The 19,877-nt window shown below is 34.9% G+C and overlaps 1 protein-coding gene across 2 annotated transcripts in view; it reads left to right on the top strand.

Annotated features, from left to right (window-relative positions):
* Window positions 1-19,877, top strand: part of CTDP1 (CTD phosphatase subunit 1) — a 95,125-nt gene that overhangs the window by 58,125 nt on the left and 17,123 nt on the right. For both annotated transcript variants that reach the window (XM_040548021.1, XM_040548022.1), the window contains exon 12: window positions 10,226-10,413. In XM_040548021.1, coding sequence (XP_040403955.1) covers window positions 10,226-10,413 — 188 coding nt within the window. The remainder of the gene's footprint in view (window positions 1-10,225; window positions 10,414-19,877) is intronic.

Raw genomic sequence — 19,877 nt, 5'->3', positions numbered from 1 at the left:
TAGCTAGCAATAGGACAAGAGGGAATGGCCTCATGTTGCACCGAGGAGGTTCAGGTTGGAAATTAGGATAAATTCCTTCTCAGAAGGAGTGGTTAGGCATTAGAACAGGTTGCCTAAGGAGTGGTGGTGGAGTCACCATCCCTGGAGGCCTTTAAGTAAAGGTAGGACATGGTACTCAGGGACATGATTTAGAGAGTGATATTTGTGGTTGGGGCATGGTTGGACCAGATGATCTTGAAGGTCTTTTCCAACCCTATTGATCCTATGATTCTAATGCTTTTAACGTAGGTTTTCCAAGATATTGGTCTGCTTCCTGTTGCAGATTTCCATTATTCAAGTTCTGGCTATGCATGTAACATAGATGCCTATCCAAAGTCTGTAAACAGTTGTTTGTTCCTGGTGTCACGTATTGTTATGGCATGGATGCTTGTGTAGACATAACATAATTGTGAAATGGGACAGGCAACTTGTGTAGGCAATAACCCACCTTAAAAAGGTACTCAGAGGTAATTAAGCTGTTAATACCACTGAGATGTAGCTTATCAAGCAATGAGATAATCCAGTCCAGCAGCAGGATGCTGAAGGTGACAGTTCTGATTGCTTCTGGAGGTCATCTTGCAAGATCAGAAAATCTGTACTTAAATTTAAACTGATTATCTAGTTGTTGAATGTGTAGTGATTATTTCACTTTGATGCTAGGTAGTGTTACACAGGGGAGCAGGAAAAAAATTGGGATAAAGCAAACTAAATTCCTCCTCCCTTTTGATGCAGAGTTTTCATACAGTAATTTTTTTTTTATTTGGCTCTCTCACAAACATTATATCAAACACTGAAATGGTATTTATGGTGTAAATACTTCCAAAAAAGCTTCCAGTCATTAATTTGAAAAGCATGTATTTTCTGTCCTGTTGAGAACATGCTCTAAGTCAAACAAGAAAGTATCTTCTCATCTTCTGAGCTCCTTTCTTCTTGCACACTGATTCCAGTGTAGTAGTATTAAGATTGGAAGGATCTCAAGAAATCATCTAGTGCAACCTTCTGCTCAGAGTGCAGGTTAAGACCAGGTTGCTTAGTGCTTTGTCCAGCTGGGTCTCGAAAGCCTTGAAAGACAGATTCTGCTTCTCTCTGCATAGCTTGATCAGATGCCTGATTGATCTCATGATGAAAACATTTTCTTCATGTCATGCTGGAACACCCCTGTTTCAGCTGGCGAATGTTGGCTCTTGCTGTGATGTGCTTTCCTCCCTAAGGAGCCTGACTTAGTTTTCTCAACAAATGTTGTCTTTGGTGCTATAAGGTTGGTCCCTCTTCTCATCCCCTCCACGTTTTCACTTCTTCGGGATTAACAGGCTCCAGTTCATCAGCAAGTGCTTGTCTTGGTGGCCTTCAGCTGAAATTGCTCTGGTACAGTCACTGTTTTTCCTGTATCAGGGAGTTTGCAAAACTGAATGCAGCACTCTAGCTGTTATCTAACAAGTGCCGAAGAGGAATAGGGACAAGATAATTAATCACTTCCCTTAATTTGCCAGCTACACATTTGTTAGTACAGCCCGGTATGTCGTTATCCTTCCTTGCTTCCAGGGCACATTGCTGACCCCCACCCCCCCCACCCCAGGTCAGCTTGCTGTCCACCAAGATCCTATATGTCCTTTCGAGTAGAGCTGCTCCCTAGCCATTCAGCTCCTCATCTGTACAGTTGCTAAGGGATAGTTTGTTCCATGCACTGCAAGAGGCTTCAGTATCTGTTTAAGAAGGAAATACTGATCTTTGGTCTTCTGCTCACTCTGCATGTACAAGCTCCCCTAACCTTTAAACATAACGTGGACAGCCTGTTCTGTCTGACCAGTTCTCAATGCCCATCTGGAGTTTGGGGGGGTTTAATTGTCAGTGTAATCACTGTTGTTTTGGATGTAATCAAAAAAATACATATGCAAACTTAGGAATGCAGAATAGCAACTCCTTGATAAAAATGAAACTGTTTCTGAAATAACTGTACAAGAGAACATTGGGGCAGTGGCTTATGTGTTTATTCTCCTAATACAACCAGGCGTACAATGAGTTTCCACCCTTTAATATTAACTGTTCTAAGAAGGGGAAAAAGGCCTTTTTTGGAAGGGGGAGGGAGAGACACAGTGTTTGGAAGTGACAAAACTGTAGATGCTGTAGACAGTTTGCCTTGCTGCCCAATTAACCTAATTTCTATGGGAATACAGTGAAGTCTATGAAAAGAAATAGTTCTTGGAGGTTTTATGGATAAATGTCTACCATTTATTTTTGTTCCATCTATCATAAACATTGTGGTGTTCAAGGCAAAAGCTTTTTGATGTTTGCACTTGATAACATGTAATTGCTATATGTAAACTGTAACTGGAGTGTTTAAACAAACTTGTTTTTTATTAATAATGAGACTTCTGGGTGACAGAGTTGAAGAAAAATCTTTGACTAGATTTTGATTTTTTTTTCAGATAAGCCATTTATATTTAAAACAAACAAAAAAGCCTTGTATGACTTCAGTGTAATTCTTCTGCTTTTCAGACCATGTGTCTGGTTTTTTAAGTGTTTTGTAGTATCACGAGGCAAATACTAGAAACTTTTGAATGCAAAAAAAAATATTTGGTACTTGTGTGTTACACCGTAGACAACAGCTGATAAGCAGAAAATAAAAAGCATATTAACCTGAAAGGAAGAGGAGTATGAATTTAAGACTACCATTTCCAACTTTTTTCTTTCAAACTCTTGAGATTGTTTACCAGTCAAATCCTATGATTTTCAGTAGGGAAGCCAATAGAGAAGACTATGCAGTTCATGACCGTGTATGTAAGTGTATAGCCTTTTCTCTAACCTGTTTTGATTTTGCCAACTATTCCAGCAGAGTGCATTGAAATTAAATGTAGTGATCCAAGACATGAAAGTCAATATCTAAATAAACGACCTGTGAAATATCTTAAAAGATTTTTTCTAAGGTTTGGTGATATTCCTTAAAATATTTACATGAAATTTGTTTTTCAGTCTATCAAATTAGACTGTCTAACAGCATTGCCAGGCTTTATCTTCAAACCTGAAGCATGCCAACATGCTTTGTCAAAAACAGGATAGTACTAAGACAGTTTTGATCTTATGGAAAAGATTTTATCAAGGTGAAAAAAAAAATAATAAGGCTCTTTTTGTGTTTGTGATTTTACTGATTGACCACCTTCTGAATGAGCCGGTGGTAATTGTGTTGGACAACAGGAAAATCTGCACATGAAAAAAGAAAGGGGTGTTGAATCACATGCATAAATATACATGATTGTGAAAATCAAGTCCAAATCTACTTTCAACAATCTAACCTTCCAGTGACATCTTTATAGAAGGAAATATTTATTTAAAAATACCGTAAGTCCAGATCTCTTAATATAGACTTTCATTAAATTGTAGGAAAGTTTAATCATTCACACACACAGTTATAATATCACCTCTAAAAGCATCTTAAATTCCTATCTTTTCTTGAAGATATGGGTAATAAAGTCCTGCTTCTCAGATAACTGTTCCTAAGCATAAGAGTTCAGAAAAATATATATATAAAATCTATTCAGTTCATTGAGACAAAGTGCAATATCAAAAGTTTTCATAAACAAAACAGTTAAGATCAAGGGTAACTTATTGGATTAGCTACCATATTGGGGGGGGGGGGAAGTTCCAATGTCAAAATTTTTCAATGTCTTGTGGCTAAATGATACAAGTGGTGCAGAGTATGTCAAAGTATTCTAGTCCTGAGGTCTCAGTCTCTTCTAGCATGCTTTCTGTGGTCACTTGACTGAACTTGGAGAGGAGGAACGCGTCTTACTTGACTCTTAACTTCATTTTGCTTAATGACTGGGTAAAGTAGTAATGGGGAAGCAATGAAGGTGGTGTTGCAAAACTAAGCATGACAGTATAGGAGAGTCGAACAATATTACTAAAATGAAAGTGTGTTTCCTACTGAGGAGGCAGTGTTCCTCCCGTGTTTTATGTGAGGAATGGTTCCTTTCAAAGAACTCAAGGACAGCCCTCTTCATACTAGTCACTTTTTTTTTAACAGAAAGCCAAAACTTTTCATGAGTAAAGGTCAGCAACAGGCTAAAAACAATTCTTTCTTTGAAGTATAGTTGTAGATCACTTTATTGGCTTTTAATTCATGTTGGAGAAGATTACTTTCTGGAATTTTAACCTGGATATATTCATGAGTCTAAATTGAAGAATTATTGCATTTAGAAGTCAGGGATCTCTTATCTCTGTTAAGGTATTGTTGTTTTGGAAGTGCTGCAACCAAAGAAATAGAGGGCTCTATCCTTTCTGCCTCTGGTAGACTCAATCTATCCTTCCTCTCCATCACAATCATAAGATAATGTGCAGTCAGAGCTGAACTGAAATGCTGGTCTTGTATATCAGTGATTCCTGACAAGAATATCTTGCTAGGATAGATAAACAGCTGTATTCTGGCCATAGGTACTGCAGTCAATTTTATTTTATTCTTAGACTGCACCATTTAAAAAAAAAAATGATGTAGTTTACTGCAATGATGTAGTTTATTGCAATTTAACAATCTTTTGTCAGAGGATTTCTTCTGAAAATAGAGTAAGGGAAAGGAAGATTACAGGTATGAATGGCCTTGTAATCAGATAAAGCAGTAGTTTCCAGGCTGCAGATGTGTTGCTGACTCAGGAGACTTTGGAGAAGCTATTACGCCATCTCTCTTAAGACGTTTTCTCTTTGGAGACTGAATTAAAAGATCATTGTGACTTTTACAATTAGTAACTCTTAGTCCATGGGAATTTATGTTCCCAAAATTTGTAGTTAGGAATGGGCTCTTTTCTTTCCAACATCATGAAGTGTTGCTGCTTCAAAGCAATTTCATTATGCTAATAATAATGTTGGTGTTTAGAAGAACTGCACAGAATGCTTAAATCAGCTCTTGAGGCACCCTAATTACCAAGGAAAGACTCAAGCTCGTGCTTCTTTTTAGTGGTTTCAAGTGTTTGTCCTTAAGATCTTGAATTTTTGCAAACTTTCTACTCAAATCTAGACATTGCTTTCCAGCTGGGAAATTCAAAGACATTCAGGACTTCTGAATGGCATTCTGTAAAGGGCTAACAGTCTTGCTTATCATAAACTAGGATGCAGAATTGTTATTAGCCTTGCATTTTACTAATAGTGTTGTTGTGTAACCTCTAGGTAATATTTCCTTTCCAGTTTAAGTGTTAATTGTGGAGTGAAAACCATGCAGTGAATTGTACAGTTCTAGTCACAGTTACATTACCTTTTCATTTGCAAACATTAAGTTGTCCGATTAATATATGCAACCTGTTTGTTTCATTAGGTTTTTTTCCTAGCGGTATCTGCCGTTTAAGAGTATACATTATTGCCCAAGGTTGCAATTAAAATGTATGCAGGCTTTATAGCCAGTGCTGTGCATCGGTACTGTGAGCTACATCCGTTGGGACTGCTGTTGCCACTGTTCATTCCCTAGCAAGGTCCAAGTATAATCTCTGGTGACTGCCAATGAGAGCTCCTCTAAGTAACTTTTCCATACTGCTTCTAAGTTCTTTTTCAAATTTTATCATAGCAGTAGATGCTCTCAGTGTAGAGTGAAGGCTTAAAGCTTCTTTTCCCACATAATTGCTTTTCATCCTAAAACTGGTATGTCTTTTACTAAAGGCTGCTGGTTTTTAAGTGTGCAGTTCAATAACTTTAGATGAAAGGAATTCCACACCACAATGGTTGGGAAGCACATGTTATGGATTCTTTTGCTCTCATTGTAAAGGCCTGGCTCTTAAAGTAACTCAGAAATCTCTTTGCCACTTAAACCAAGAGAGCTATCTATCCATATGCAATACCCCTTCACAGAGAAGAAAGGCAACAACTGCAACACAAAAATATTATAGAATCATACAGTGTCCTGAGTTGGAAGAGACCCACAAGGATCATTGCATCCAACTTCTGTCTGTATATACAATAGGATATTTAGAAAAATAAGATATTTTAAATAACACGTTTTGAGAAAGAAGATTGCTTTTATTCAGAGATTTCTGCCACTGAAGAACAAGATAGTGATGGATGGAGACTTGATTACTTAGTTCATATTGTTGTATTCAAAAAGCACAGTAAAATGTTTTAATAGCTCCATGATTGTTAATGAAGAAATTCATTCTGGGGCTGTTTTTGTGTTGTTTCGTGCTGTGGGTTTTTTTCTGAAAGGTAGAGAGTCTGAATCTCAGCATACAAAGGTGACCTGACAAATATTTGAAAGAAAAAGAACAAAAAGTGTATTTATACATAAATATAAGAACCAGGAGCAGGAATAATTAAACACAATATCAAGAAAAAAGTATAAATACACCACAGTTCTATTTCTTAATTTTATACCATTCTGTATAAAAAGCCAGAATGTCAACACTCTGATATTCGATAACTATTACTGTTTTTTTTCCTTTGCATTTATTTGGTTTTAGCCATGGTTCAATACTTAACCTATGTGGGCCACTGTGGGCCACAAGTTTTCACTTGGAAATTTAAAGACTTTTGACCTGTGTTTGAGGTTTTTTTATCCTCGTATAAAATGACTTTATGTGCTTATTTTTCAGAATTCGGGTGTGTAAGTCTGTCCATTTTTTTTTTTCAGTATTTTAGGGAAGCAATACTTCTGGTAGGCAGTGTTCTGCTAGAAAACCCAGAAAGCTGGAAGCTATCTAGAAGACTAATCATAGCTTTAGCATCCAGAGCCTGTCCTCACTGGTCTCTTTTTTTTTTCCCTCCCCCAATCGCTTCCTTATTATGTTGAATATTTTGGACAAGGTTTTGTTTGATCCAGCACTCAATAGGTTATGACAAAATTAGTTTATTTAAACCTACATTTCAATTTTTTGTTGCCCAGATTTTTTTTACTTGCAGTGATATTATTCATACATACAAGCTTCAAGTAGTTAAACACCCCCCCCAAAAAAAAAAAAAGGATCAGCTTATATTTTATATTAAAATATTCAAATGTTTTATATATTTATTATATATAGAATATATTATTTTTATGTATTTAGCTCTACAGAAATAGATCTATAGAAGTGTTCTTAATATAGTTATTTTATATTCAAATAAAATATATTCATATCAAGTATACTTATGTAAATATTTTTATATAGATAGATGCATATAGTCTAGAGCTCTTGTTAGCTTTCAGCATTATCTCTATTAATGTTGCAGAGTTTACTTAGTTCCTTTTTCAAAATGTATGAATTTTATTCTGTACAAATTATAATGAAGGCTGTTCTGATAATTTTAATCGGTCATTTCTCATAATTATTTTCCTCTTCATCCAGTCCTTTTACTAGTCTATAGATGTTGTAACTTCTTTCTTTAACCTTCTCCCCTGTGTTCTTATTAATCTGTCCTTATTTTTCCAATTTTCCTTTGTGATTTGGTATTTACACTTCATATGTGGTTCTGTTTGGTCTTCGGCATCTGATAAGTTTCTTGCTGTGAATTAACTTGCAAATTTATTTTGAAACAATTGTTTTAATTCTATAACCAGTTAAACAGTGGTAGAAAATAAACTGAGGAAGGCTTTTTTTTTTAGTGCATAAATTTGCATTCTTTTACAACTGCTACTCTAATCTGTAACCTGAATGTAGAACTCTGTTTTTTAAAAGATTTACACAGATGGGACTCACTATTCAGAAAAAAAATAGAATATCTGCTTGTGAGAGACATCTGTAAAATACAACTTCTTGGAGAAGTATTGCTTTAGCAATGAGGGTATGCAATTTTAAACACAAGACTTTCTGGAAAGGAGTTGTTATAGCTGTAGATTTCTTCTGTCATTTGACTGTCAATTAATTCCTGGACATGTTAGTTATGGTGAGTATTATTTTAATAAAGATATACAAACATTGTGTTCCTGCCATCCCATCTCGGAACTGTAGTACTAGAACACTTCAGATTTTGTGTTTTCTGTACACACCAAAATATAGTTTACACACTTCTGCAGGATTCACTGTCCACTTATCTCTAGCAGTCTCTTCAGTCTCTTTAACCATCAATTTGCATTCCATGGTTCTTATTTTCCACATGTGTGACAACTTCTGGTCATGGGAAAAGCAGTTTGGATTAGATGAGCTGCATCTTGTCTAATACATGAATACTGATGAGCCGTATCTCATCAATAATGAGATCTGTTAATTTGACACAGTAATTCTTGCAGTTTCTACCTGAAAATGTCATCTGTGTTCAGATGCACTAAGCTCGTAGGTGGTTCTTTTTGATTATGGCTTCTCCACAGCCCTCACAATGAGAGAGCTGGGTATTAGCAATATTTCATGTAATAAAAATGTATCAAGACAAAGGCCAATGGAAAACTGGATTATACCGTAGCTCTAAGAACCTAGCAGGTTACTTTTCGTTTTGTTTAACAATCATTCCATCCCAGGATAGTATAGCATTGATTTTTAAAACCACTTTGTAAAGCTTGAGCTGCATATCCCTGAAATAATTAAATGCTTTAAAAATAAAGTTTTAATGACTATACTTTATAACAAAATGTCTTTGCTTTCTCTTATGCTGGTGAGGCTCAAAATCATCATTCTACATCATTTCTAACTTGCATCTATACAGATGGTTAGAATCCTCAGTGGAAAGTAGCACAAGGAAGAAAAATGTTCAGTCAAACAGGAGCAGCTGACTACTACTGGCTATTAGAAAGATTAATAAGTCCCTCAGATCTGTCTGTTTAGCAGAGGACTGAAGACAAATGCTACATATTTTATCTTTCTGAAGTCAACAGAGGAAGTATGGTGGGAGTCACCTACATGTGTGAAGTTGCCCTGTGGAGCAACTTCATTATCTTGAGTCATGTGTCTTGCCTCTCTCATAGGACATCATAAAAAAAAAAAATTGAATAGGTCTTCTGGTGATAACAAAACTCTGTATTTTCTATTTCCTCTCCTGCCTTGCTTGCAAACTCTCCCTTGAGTTCTCTTTGTGGAAAAAATGGTATATCATTTACCTCTACCATATTTGCGATGGAATACTGGAAAGGTGTTGAATTTTGCACTTAGTTTGAGAAACAGAGTAGCTCTGAGTTTCCTGCCATGCATATTAAGGTAAACAAACAAAACAAAAAATAAAAATAAAAAATGGAGGTGCATTTATGAAGCACTAGATATAAAGTGACCCTTCTTATTTCATGGCTTTTGCCTTTTGGAATTAATCTATTTTAAACAGGGTAAAATCTTTTGGTCGTCTTTGTCTTCAAAAAGCAGATGTGGCACTTGTGAGAATTGAGACTAATGAGATGTATTTCAATTTATGCTGAGAAAAGCTGCTTTTAGGAAAAAAAAAAAATCCATAATGGACTGCTCACAGTTAGCTTCTTTCCATATCCTCCTGTGGGATCTTCGCCTATATTTTCTCATGATTTCTTGTTTTTCTGAAAGTTGAATGCTAACTAAAAGGATACAAGCCTTTGAAACTCAGCAGGGTGGATCATGAGTATGATTTGCTTTTAGTGTTAGTTTCAGCAGTTCTGGACCTGACAGAGCAAAGTAACGTGTGTTTAGAAGAGTATGAAATCCAATGCTAACTTTTTAGAAACAAAGGCCAAATAATTGCTTAATGAAATACATAAAACATTTTCATAAATTTGCATTTATTAATTAGCATAAGCAGACAAATTGGTTACAGCAGGATTCATTATGTTCAGTTCCATTAGTACTGTAGTATTTAGGAATACACTTCTTTAAAGTTACATATCTGTCTAGAAATATCTGAAAATATAAGAATAGTTACTAGCTAGAGACTTTAATTTGCCTTGCACAAGTGGTTGTTTATATATGTTATAATATAAATTTTAGTATAAAATATCTATCCCTTTATGTTACAAATGCTGTCCATTTAGAAATTAATATAGTTTATTGTTTACAGCTTGAGTATTACTATAGTTAAGTGCAAATGCCTTCAAATGTAACTGTATCATGTATGTGAGTGTATATATATATATACCTATCAAGTTAAGCAGACTAAAAATACTTAATTTGAATAAAATGTTGCTAGAGCTGTTACAGAAACTTCATTCAAGCTATTGGTGTTTAATATGAATTTCGAAGAGAAAGTCAAGAAAATTTGAAGCATATTCTTAATGATTACTTAAGAGCTATCTAGTAATTACAGAAGAATTATAGTCTGTTAGAGGATACATTGACTCTTTACTCTTTGGCAGGTTGATGACATCTTAGGAGAAGGCAGTGATGAAAGTGATAGTGAAAAAAAAAAGCCAGAGAAGGAAGGTGAAAAACCTCAGATTAGTGCAACAGAGACTATAGGAATGAAAACAGATCAGAGACCTGGATCATCATCGTCATCATCGTCGTCATCAAGTGAGAAAAGCTTAACAAGCAGTGTACCCAGGTATGAGTTTTTTTCAAATGTAAAAAGAAGTGTTAATGATGTTTCACTGTGTTCCTGCACTATTTATTGTGTTTTTTGACAATGCAATCTTTGTTGTTGTTAAGTGTGCAGGTAACTTTTTTTGGTAGCTAGTTGAAATTGCCCTGCTTATCTCTGCAATATTTGGAGATTGTTTTAAAGAAATGGTTGTAATAAATATCTACTGAGAACCAGGATCTCATCTGTTTTGAAAGAACTGAAGATCACTAACCTGTGCTTATTTTAAAGTAGTCTTGATCTTTAATCAGATTTGGGACAATGTCCTCTGTAGAGTTACTTTAAGTGAAATATTAAGTACAGTTTTGAGAAGCTATTGGTTTTTTTTAATTCTGAATTTTTGAGAGTTTTTGGTGGGAAATTCATAAAAATGAGGTTAGAAACTCATTTAAACTTACTAGTCTCTTCTGCAAAAATGATCTTAATGTCCCACTGTTGATTGTTTGAACAATGGCTATGAAACCAATTTGCTGGTAAACTAGAACTTGATGAAATAAATGCATATTTTAAATACATTGCGGAAAGGTTCTCAATCTGCAACTCCTTAAGTTTTTAAGCCTGACAATATATAGAAGACAATATAAGATGATCGTATCAGTTTTAATTTAGAATTGCTGGGATCATCATCCTGTACCACCAAGCATTAAAAATACAAAGACATGCACTGTAGCTTTTCTGCTCACTTATCTGTATGAAAACATACTGTTTTCTGTTGTAAGAATCTAAGCTCAGTAGCTTAAATGGACTAATAGTTTTTCCTTAGTAGTGGGTAACGTGTGTAGTAGGATTTAAGTGATTTATTTACATTATTTTGACTTTTGTGGGCTATTCATTTGATAAGTTGGAGCCATCTGCTTAAAGATTAAAGCAAGTACCACAGTCCAAGTTAGAAGTTACTGCCTTCTGAACAATAAGATCTAACTAAACAGGAATTCAGCTCACAAAGTGCTGATACAGGTGTTGATGTTGTATGCTTCCTAGGCAGGAAATTCTGCTTGATAGAAAGGAGTCTGTCATCGTAATTCCATTTTAAGTTTGAAGTCTTCAGTTGATGTTTTTATGGTCAATCAGTGTTATATGTGGTAATGGTACCAGAGAGAAGATGTAAGAACAGTCATTAAACAGCAGGATTGAAATAACCAGGAGCTTCGTCCATTCCAACACAAATAATAGTTACAGTTTCTGGGGGCCATGTTTCTAAAAACTAAGTGCTATACAAGCATACAGCAAGATCAGAAGTTTCTGTTCTGAAATTTGGCATCCTTGAGGTGTTAGGAGCATAACAAGGCTGAAATTATATTTAGTAATTTTCAGTTATTTCTGCTCTGTCATATAGTCTGGAGTTGCAATTTATTTGTTACCATGAACACCATCACCTCTTGCCACATTGAAAAAACAGGTCTATTGCGAAGGCCCACCCCAACTATTAATTATGTAAATCTACCCTTGGATTTAAATCATGGTTTCACAACTTGCTTTAATCATCCTCACGTTCACATTTTAGCTATTAATGTGTCCAAAGTCTATAAAATAAAAATAAATTTTCAAAAAACATCAAGACTTGAAACTTCTACCACTTTCCTTTTTGCCAAACGTGTGCATTTCAGTATGTGTATTCCAAACTGGAAAATTTTTGTGTTCCCTGGTGGTACAACTTAATCTGAATATAACTATAGTTCAGACAAGCTAAGAGTATGTTTAAATGGCTGAAATTCCTTGCATTTCTAACACTTTGAAAGTAAACATTCTTTGTGTATGTAGCGTACATAGGCAACTAAAAAATTACTGCAGCTTCAGCTAGGTTTTTTTCCCAGAAATAACGGTGAAAGAAACATTCCAGACTGAAATCCAGGACCAGCTTCTAAAGACAAGTGCTTCTGTTGGCAGCACAACTTGCTGTTTTCACATGAGCAGGATGTTCTGCAGAACGTTAATGTCACTTCTGTTTGGAAGTGATTTTGAAGGCTCTAAGAAGGAAGAGGCCTCTGGGCATGCAAAACATAATTCGTTTCTGTACTTAACTATCAGGGAACTACCATTATTGAATGAATTTCCATTGTAAACATTAAGTATATATTTCTATTTAATAACACTTACTTGAAAGCTATTGTTATCCTTTTTTTTTCTTAGCCCAGAAATCTTTTGTGTTTTTATACATACTTTCTCATAAAGAAAACTTTCTATTCAAGGATCTATGCCATATCCCCATCTTCACCCCAAGTATTCGTGTTCTTTTGTACTAGTGTTCTCAGAATAATAGTCCTAATTGTCCTTATTTAGGCTTGTAATAAAATACATATGGCTATAAAACTGCCAAAATATTTCCTGATATACATGCAGTTATGTCTTGTAACCATGTCTAGTAGTGTGAGGAGGTAGGTAGCAAAGAGTTGCTGCAGAATTATTAAATTGCAACCTGTTTAAAAAAAAAAAAAAACAACTTTTTCACATGGGGCAAAGATCTAAAATACTTATCTACCCAAATTTTTTGCTGTTGTACTAATTAGATACACAATGCAGTCATGCCTAAAAGCCTGTTAGACTCCCAGTCCTTCTTAGATGCATTTAGCTTAAAGATCTAAAAAGCAAACCGGAGAGAAGGGAAATTTTGGAAGATAATAATTACAGTTGAAGACATTTGTATTTCCAGAAATGGTCTTCAGATAAACATTTTAATAGGTGGGATCAGTCACATTCAGTTGCCCAACACTTTTTTCTTACATAACTCCACTTCAGCGGCTTGTGTCTTTGCCAGTCATAAACTGGTAGAGCTAAAACACTTCTAGATTTTCTCTGTTTCACACTTCATTGCTTTTGGAAAAATTTAGTAAAAACGGTTCAGCCTCTTGAGTTGAGGGGAGAAAATTCTATTTAAAAAAAAAAAAAAAAAAACACAACTCTTCATTATTTGGAAAGAACTGCTTGTGGCTTGTTAACCCTTGATTTTGGAGTGTTGGATCTCGGGTAACAGGTAGCCTATGGACCAAGTCTGTGCTTTTTTCAGTCCCTGATGAAAGTTGACCAAATACATCTAAGTTCCAAGTATGTGTGTTTCTCCAAAAAGTTTGTTAGGCATGTGTTAGGCCATCCTTATTAACACTTCATATGATCAGTAAAGTATTTCATACCCAGTATTTCCTGCTGGAAAAACTTACAAGTACTCTAATCGAGAATGGACTAGGATTCTAGTGATTCTGACCTAATTTGAATGTTTACATGTACTAGGGTAAATCTCACTCCTTAATACTTCTCTGCTTCAAGGCACAAAAAATTATTTTTATAAGAAAACCGTGCATAGGGTAGCTATACTTGAAAAACGTAGCTACGAAAAATGTAGTTACAGCCCATGCTTCGTTTTGTCTCTTGGTTATGAAAAATAGATTTGATCAGAGTGAAATGCTCTCCAAACTTTTTAAGTGATTTCCTTCCCAGAGCAATCTTTATGATACAGTATATACTGACAAGTTATTTTAATGGTATCTTTACTCATTTATTTTAAAAATGAATTATTTTTGTAGCGGGAAAGCTTCAACAATATTAGAATATAATTGCAAATGTCTAGATAAGTCACTGACAAACTCGGCTGTTGTATTGGATTCATTTTATAATCATTGGTGGAGAACTTAAAAAGTAGAAGAAAGAATCAAAAGAAAGCTGGAAGTCTTACTCTTAAAATTGCATCCACCTGCATGCATGCTTCTGTTCATCATCCATTTTACTATCTTTAAACTAGATTTCTTTTTCTTTTTAAGGATGCCATTTGACCACAAACATACTTTAAAAAAAAATAATAATTCTTGTGTTCCATTCTTACAAAAAAATATAGAGAATAGATTGTTTCATTTGCAAGTGTAAGCAATGTTGCAGTTGGCTAACCCAGTGCTCCTTTTGCAGATCTATTTGAAGACTTCTAGTGCAGAAAAAATGACTATTTGAATGTCATAAGTCTAAATTTGTATGCATGTTTGCCATAAAATATGGCTGTTAAAATCCCATTTTGATGATGTGAAGGGTTACATCATACCTGTGTAAAACAGAAAAATAATCATATTAATTGCCTGAAAGACTTTTGCATTTCAATTTTGCAATATATTGCTCAGTAGACTTGAGTCATTGTAACAGCAAATATACAGACTTCTTAACAAATCAAGAATTTCCTCTTATGAAATGATTTACATCATTTAAAGCTTTCCTTGGTTTTACTTGTCATTTGTCTCTTATAAAACAGTTAATCTTTCAGTCTGTGTCTATTTAAGTACCATAACCATATGGAAGATCCAACATTAATTTTACCCTGAAGAATAATAATATTCTTTCTAGTTTGCTGTGCCTGAAATGTCTTTTGGCTAACTCATTTATTTGTCTTTTCTTCATTAGATGCACAGAAGGAGTTGTAATGCTTTATAAATTTCCTTTCATAGAAGAATTCAGAATTGATTTCTGTGAAAAGTTTATACCAAATTTGCTGTGCTGTGTTCCATATAACCTTCCTAGAAAGTTTTTGCTAGCAGAAAGGTGATAGTCTCTGTAGGTCTTTCCGTGGCAAATGCTTGATTTTTTTCAAATTTTTCTCAATATTAAATTAGGTCACAAATCTGCTATAAAACTAGAGGGTTTTTTTCCTTCTTCAAAACTATGAGGTATAGCTATGGTATATTATATTTAGGGGGCTAACTAAATCATACAAAAATGCTGGGTTGAGAAGTGAGTACAACCTACTTTTGTGAGGTTTTTGCATCACTGTTTTACCAGTATTAAGTGAGGGTGCAGAGGATTGGGTTTTCTATGCCTTTGTAACCCCACAGGTAGGTGAAAAGATGCTGAAAGTTATTGGTAGGTCGATGTTGAGGTAGATGTGGTATAAGGAACATAAATGTGTGGTGCTGTTTTATTTGATATTAAAGCTACCCATCAAGAAAAAGTCAGGCATGTCTGACTAAACTGATTTCTTAAGGAGTGTTAAATTTCTTAAAATAAGGAAATAAAAAGCTATCAAAATTTGAAAGAAATTATCTTGGAGACCTGCCACAAATAGTGTTATAAAAGGTTCTTGGCACTGAACATTTATTTTCAGGAAGGCTGAGTAGAAAACGCTAATAAAAATTAAATTTGAGTTTTGTATTTTCTTTTTTTATTATCAGTGAAAAATATTTTTCTTCTTCATTTGCTCTTATATACTGTGAGAAAACTGTTCTGCAGGGAGATATTTGAGATATGAGATTGAGATATATACTTATTTGCTTGTTTCTTAAAGAGAAGTTATCTTGCTATTAATATCTTAAAATCTTCAGAGCTGGTTTGTGTGATTCTCCCCCCCCATCTTTATTTTTTAGCTTTTGTGTTTAATTTACTTCTGCTGCTGTGGTAAATAAGTTTTTCATTCTATTCCTAAATTAAAGGAATTAAGTTTTTTAAACTTGCATGGAAAAGTTTTTGTGGGCAAGTCTAAAAATTAATAAATCATAGATTAAAATATCCAGCTGTTCAGAGGAAGAAAAAAAAGCAAAGCATAAAATAAATGTCAGTAATGGGTCTATAACTCAATCCACAGTTGGTTTTGAAGAATCTTCTGGTTTATTTCTATATGCCATTCAGCTCCAAAAAGAAAAGGAAAGTTTTGTACCACTGCTGCTTGATGAGTTATCACTTGAGCTGTGCAGAATTAGGCTCCTTTATATGTTATCAAATCACATTTTCAACTGTGATTTCATTAATATAATAATCCATATTCCAAATGTACTAACACCATGACCAGCCAGCATTATAATCAAGTATAATATAAAAATTTTGCTTTGTTCAGAAAATTATAATAGCTTTCTGTTTGTAAGGGACATTACAAAATGTAGGTTCTTTTCTCTGTGGAGGTGTTGGTTGTTTTTCATTTCATGCTTGGGTAGTCTCAGATGTAGCGATTTTTCAATGGTCACTCTTCCGAGTTGGTGTAGTCCAAAGACGGATTAATGATGATGACGTGACTGGATGGGGAGTAGGGATTCTTGGTGAATTAAAGCAGTGATGCCAGAGTTGTGTGGATGTATTTCTTTCATTCAAATTTCTTCAAAAATAAATCAGAGAAGAAACTATAGCAAATGTTTGAAAGAAGTAGTAAGAAGTGAAGTAACACTCTCTTTGTATATGGTAGGCACACAGCTCTCAGGAGGAGCAAACAGCGGTGGCAAGAGTGCGCTTTGGTACTTAAAGGTCCTATCTACTTTGATATTTTAGCTCAGGTCAGGAGTAGTGTGCCTTTGAAGCAAGTGGTTGTCACTGCTTACCGTGCTTTGGTGTGTATCTCAAAGGGTTTGTCCCATGCACAAACAAGTTCCTTTAGGTGAATGTAAGCTGGGATTTAGCTGCAAGATCTTGCCTGCTGTGCTCCAGTTGCAAATGTACATTTAATCCACAAGATGAGAATGTGGATTGAATAATAGTCCAAAGTAAAACTCTATTTCTGTATTTTCTGTCTTTAATCAGCCGTAAGGTTCATATGCATCAATGCCAAATGTATTTCTTCCCTACATACAATGTCAATAGGGCAACAGTAAGTCAACTCAGATACTCCATTTAAACTTAACTGTGTGTTCAGTGTTGTGTCCTAGTTTTATCATTTCTGATAGTCTCTATCAGAAGTATACAGTAACCACATTTTTGTGTTTCTTTTTGATAATTTAAATGTTGGTACATTGCAGTACCTTGCTATATTTTAAAATTTCTAGTGGGAAATTACTTGAATTATGAGAGCATCCCTGAATGGTAAAATCAGCTATATAATGAAATATGCACATGGGTTAGTTTTTTATATGAGCACTCAATTAAGTAGATGAGATATTCATATCTGCAAGCTTGTTAATGAATTTAATGGCCTAAATTTTCAAGCTGTTACTAAAAATATATCTCCTGCAAGTTCTGTTAATTTCCAGGTTAAATTACAGTTGTGTTTCCAGCTGCTGATTAGTCTTGTTGGTACACAGTGTGTGTGTGGATATCAAGTAAATAGTGAGAGAAATATTTCAGAAAGTGAATCTGAAATGATCAGTAAGTTGGAGTTACAAGTGGTTGCAGTTGGCCTCATGGCTTTTTTCTGAGCAGTGCTACAGTTAGCTTTACCCCTATAATATGTTGTTTGTAAGAATTTTATTATACCAAAAAGTAGAGACACCCTAGATCTTTGTACTTGAAAATATGCCATAGTAGATCTTTGTACTTGAAAATATGCCATAGTTTATCTTTTTTTTAACCTTCTAGTTGACTGAATTTGAGCTTAAGTGCTTTGAGGTTGTTAAATAAAAAAGCATATTTGTTTTCTTTAGCAGCTCTTAAAGTAATGAAAAATAGAAACTTTTTGGTAAAAAATATTTTGATGGAGAGGCAGAAATTACTTTTTTACATGACATGTTTGTCAAGCATGTGAGCACATTACTTGCCTTTTTTTAAAAAGGTTTGGATTTGTCGTAGATAAAATCATACTGTTTCTGTTGTTCTTAGAAAGCAATGACAGTATTAACCTCAAAGCATCCAATTACGCTGAACAGATAACGTTTATGTTAGAAAGCTTTCTCTTGGCTATCTGTAATAGTTATATTTGCAGCCTTCAGGAAGACTTAAAGGTGACCCAATCGGTTCTCAATTATTCAGAAAAATGCAGATTCAAAAGTCAGTTCTCAGTAAACTAAGTTCTTGTTTAGGATGGTTGTCTGGGAAAACAAGAAGCCCAGCAGAATTTTGATGTATAAAAGCATGCTTTTGTTTTCAGTTTTAATTTTGAACAAAGCTGAGTTAATCTGTAAACTACAAATATTTTCTTACTTACAATATTGTTTTATGTAGGTAAGTCAAATGTTGACTACAATATTTCATATATATTAGGCTTGATGATAATGTAATCTTAAAAACCCATCTGACTGTGGCAAAGCTGCATTTTATTTCTAGCCCAGAATCAGCTAGAATTTAGATTGTTCCAAGAAATGATAGGTTTGGTTTTTGGAAGGACGGTACTTCTTGCTAGTAACAAATTTACAGTGAGTGCCTTTTATCTGGCTATATATCTCTCAGGCGACTGTTACTGTGACTTATGATTTCATGGACAGCAGGAATACTATGTGAACATTCACACAGGAACCAAGAACAAAGCAGTTCATAATTATCTTCAGTTTTAGGTAGGTGAGCTGCAGCTGCACTGAAAAAATTGGAAAGCTGGAAGTATAGTGATTCATTTATTCACTTCTCTTACTGTAGTGTCATAGATTCATTTATTACAATAATCTCAGTGTTTTCAGTGCTGTATGTTCTTTGAAATTTACTTTTATCCACATACAAAAATATGGGCCTGAAACTAGAAAGGTGCTAGAGAAGTCGAGATGAACAAAAGGAATGTTTCACCTGGAAAGAAAGCCAGTGGATGTTTGTGTTCCTTGATTTCTGTAGGAGTTTGATCTGAAACTTTAATCAGCCCTTGAGAAAACTCTCTGCCTTCCAGAATTCTGCAAGGAACACTCCTCCCTCCGACCTCCCAAATTCAGATCGAGGACACATAAGACTTCAGAAGCTTTTTCAGACTGCATGAAGCATTTCTTGTTTTCTGTCTTTCCCATGCTCTTCTGGTATGTATAGTTGTGCAGGGAGAACTGGTTCAAATTTTCAGGAGGGTTACAAAGATTGATCTGTTAGTATCACATCTTAATGAATAGCCCATGTTTGTTTAGCTTTGGTCTTCTTTTTTTTTTTTTTTTACTGTGAGAGCTGATGCATCAGTCTGTAAAACGCTAGACACTGTGTGATGATTGATTATGATTGGTATCTCAACACCTGGGAAGCATGTAATTGGTTTACCTTGTGCTGTTCCACGTCCAGTTGAAAAGATAGTTTTGCTTCTCTCTGTGGTTGCTGTCACTGGAAGAAATGAGCTACGGACTAGGAACATGTTACAAATGCCATATATCACAAAAGCTGCTTCCTTCTTCCAGAAGGAAGCTATGGTAGCTGGGGAAAATGAAGGGGTTACTAGAAAGATCTGGAAAACAATAGGGAGCACCAAATTATTTTGAGTGATATTTAAGATAATGGGTGATGAAAAGGATGGGAAAAGTAAGTATTATAGCAAGTCATTTAACTGTCTGCCTATCGTTGTGCTCTAGTACTGTTGTAAACACTGGTCCAGCATGCAGCTGTTTTTTTCCAAATGATTTGAAATGTATTTGGGTGGAGAAGAGATAAGGACGAGGAAGCACCACAGGTGAATACTCAGTCTGCTGGCCCTCAGATGTGTCCCAAGGTACTCAGCACTTGGATCCCATAACAGGGAAATTGTGAATGATTTCATATCTCTGCAGGTCTAATCTAACACTTGTTTGGCATCAGACTTTTCACTTGATCATAAGATTTCTGGTAATTGTTTCATGAGGGTGCTGAGGGAGTTGGTGGATGTGATT

Source organism: Cygnus olor, chromosome 2, assembly GCF_009769625.2.
Source record: "Cygnus olor isolate bCygOlo1 chromosome 2, bCygOlo1.pri.v2, whole genome shotgun sequence".
Classification (NCBI taxonomy): Eukaryota; Metazoa; Chordata; class Aves; order Anseriformes; family Anatidae; genus Cygnus; species Cygnus olor.
The sequence above is the reverse complement of the archived record's forward strand: the minus strand, read 5'-3'. Positions and strand labels throughout refer to the sequence as shown.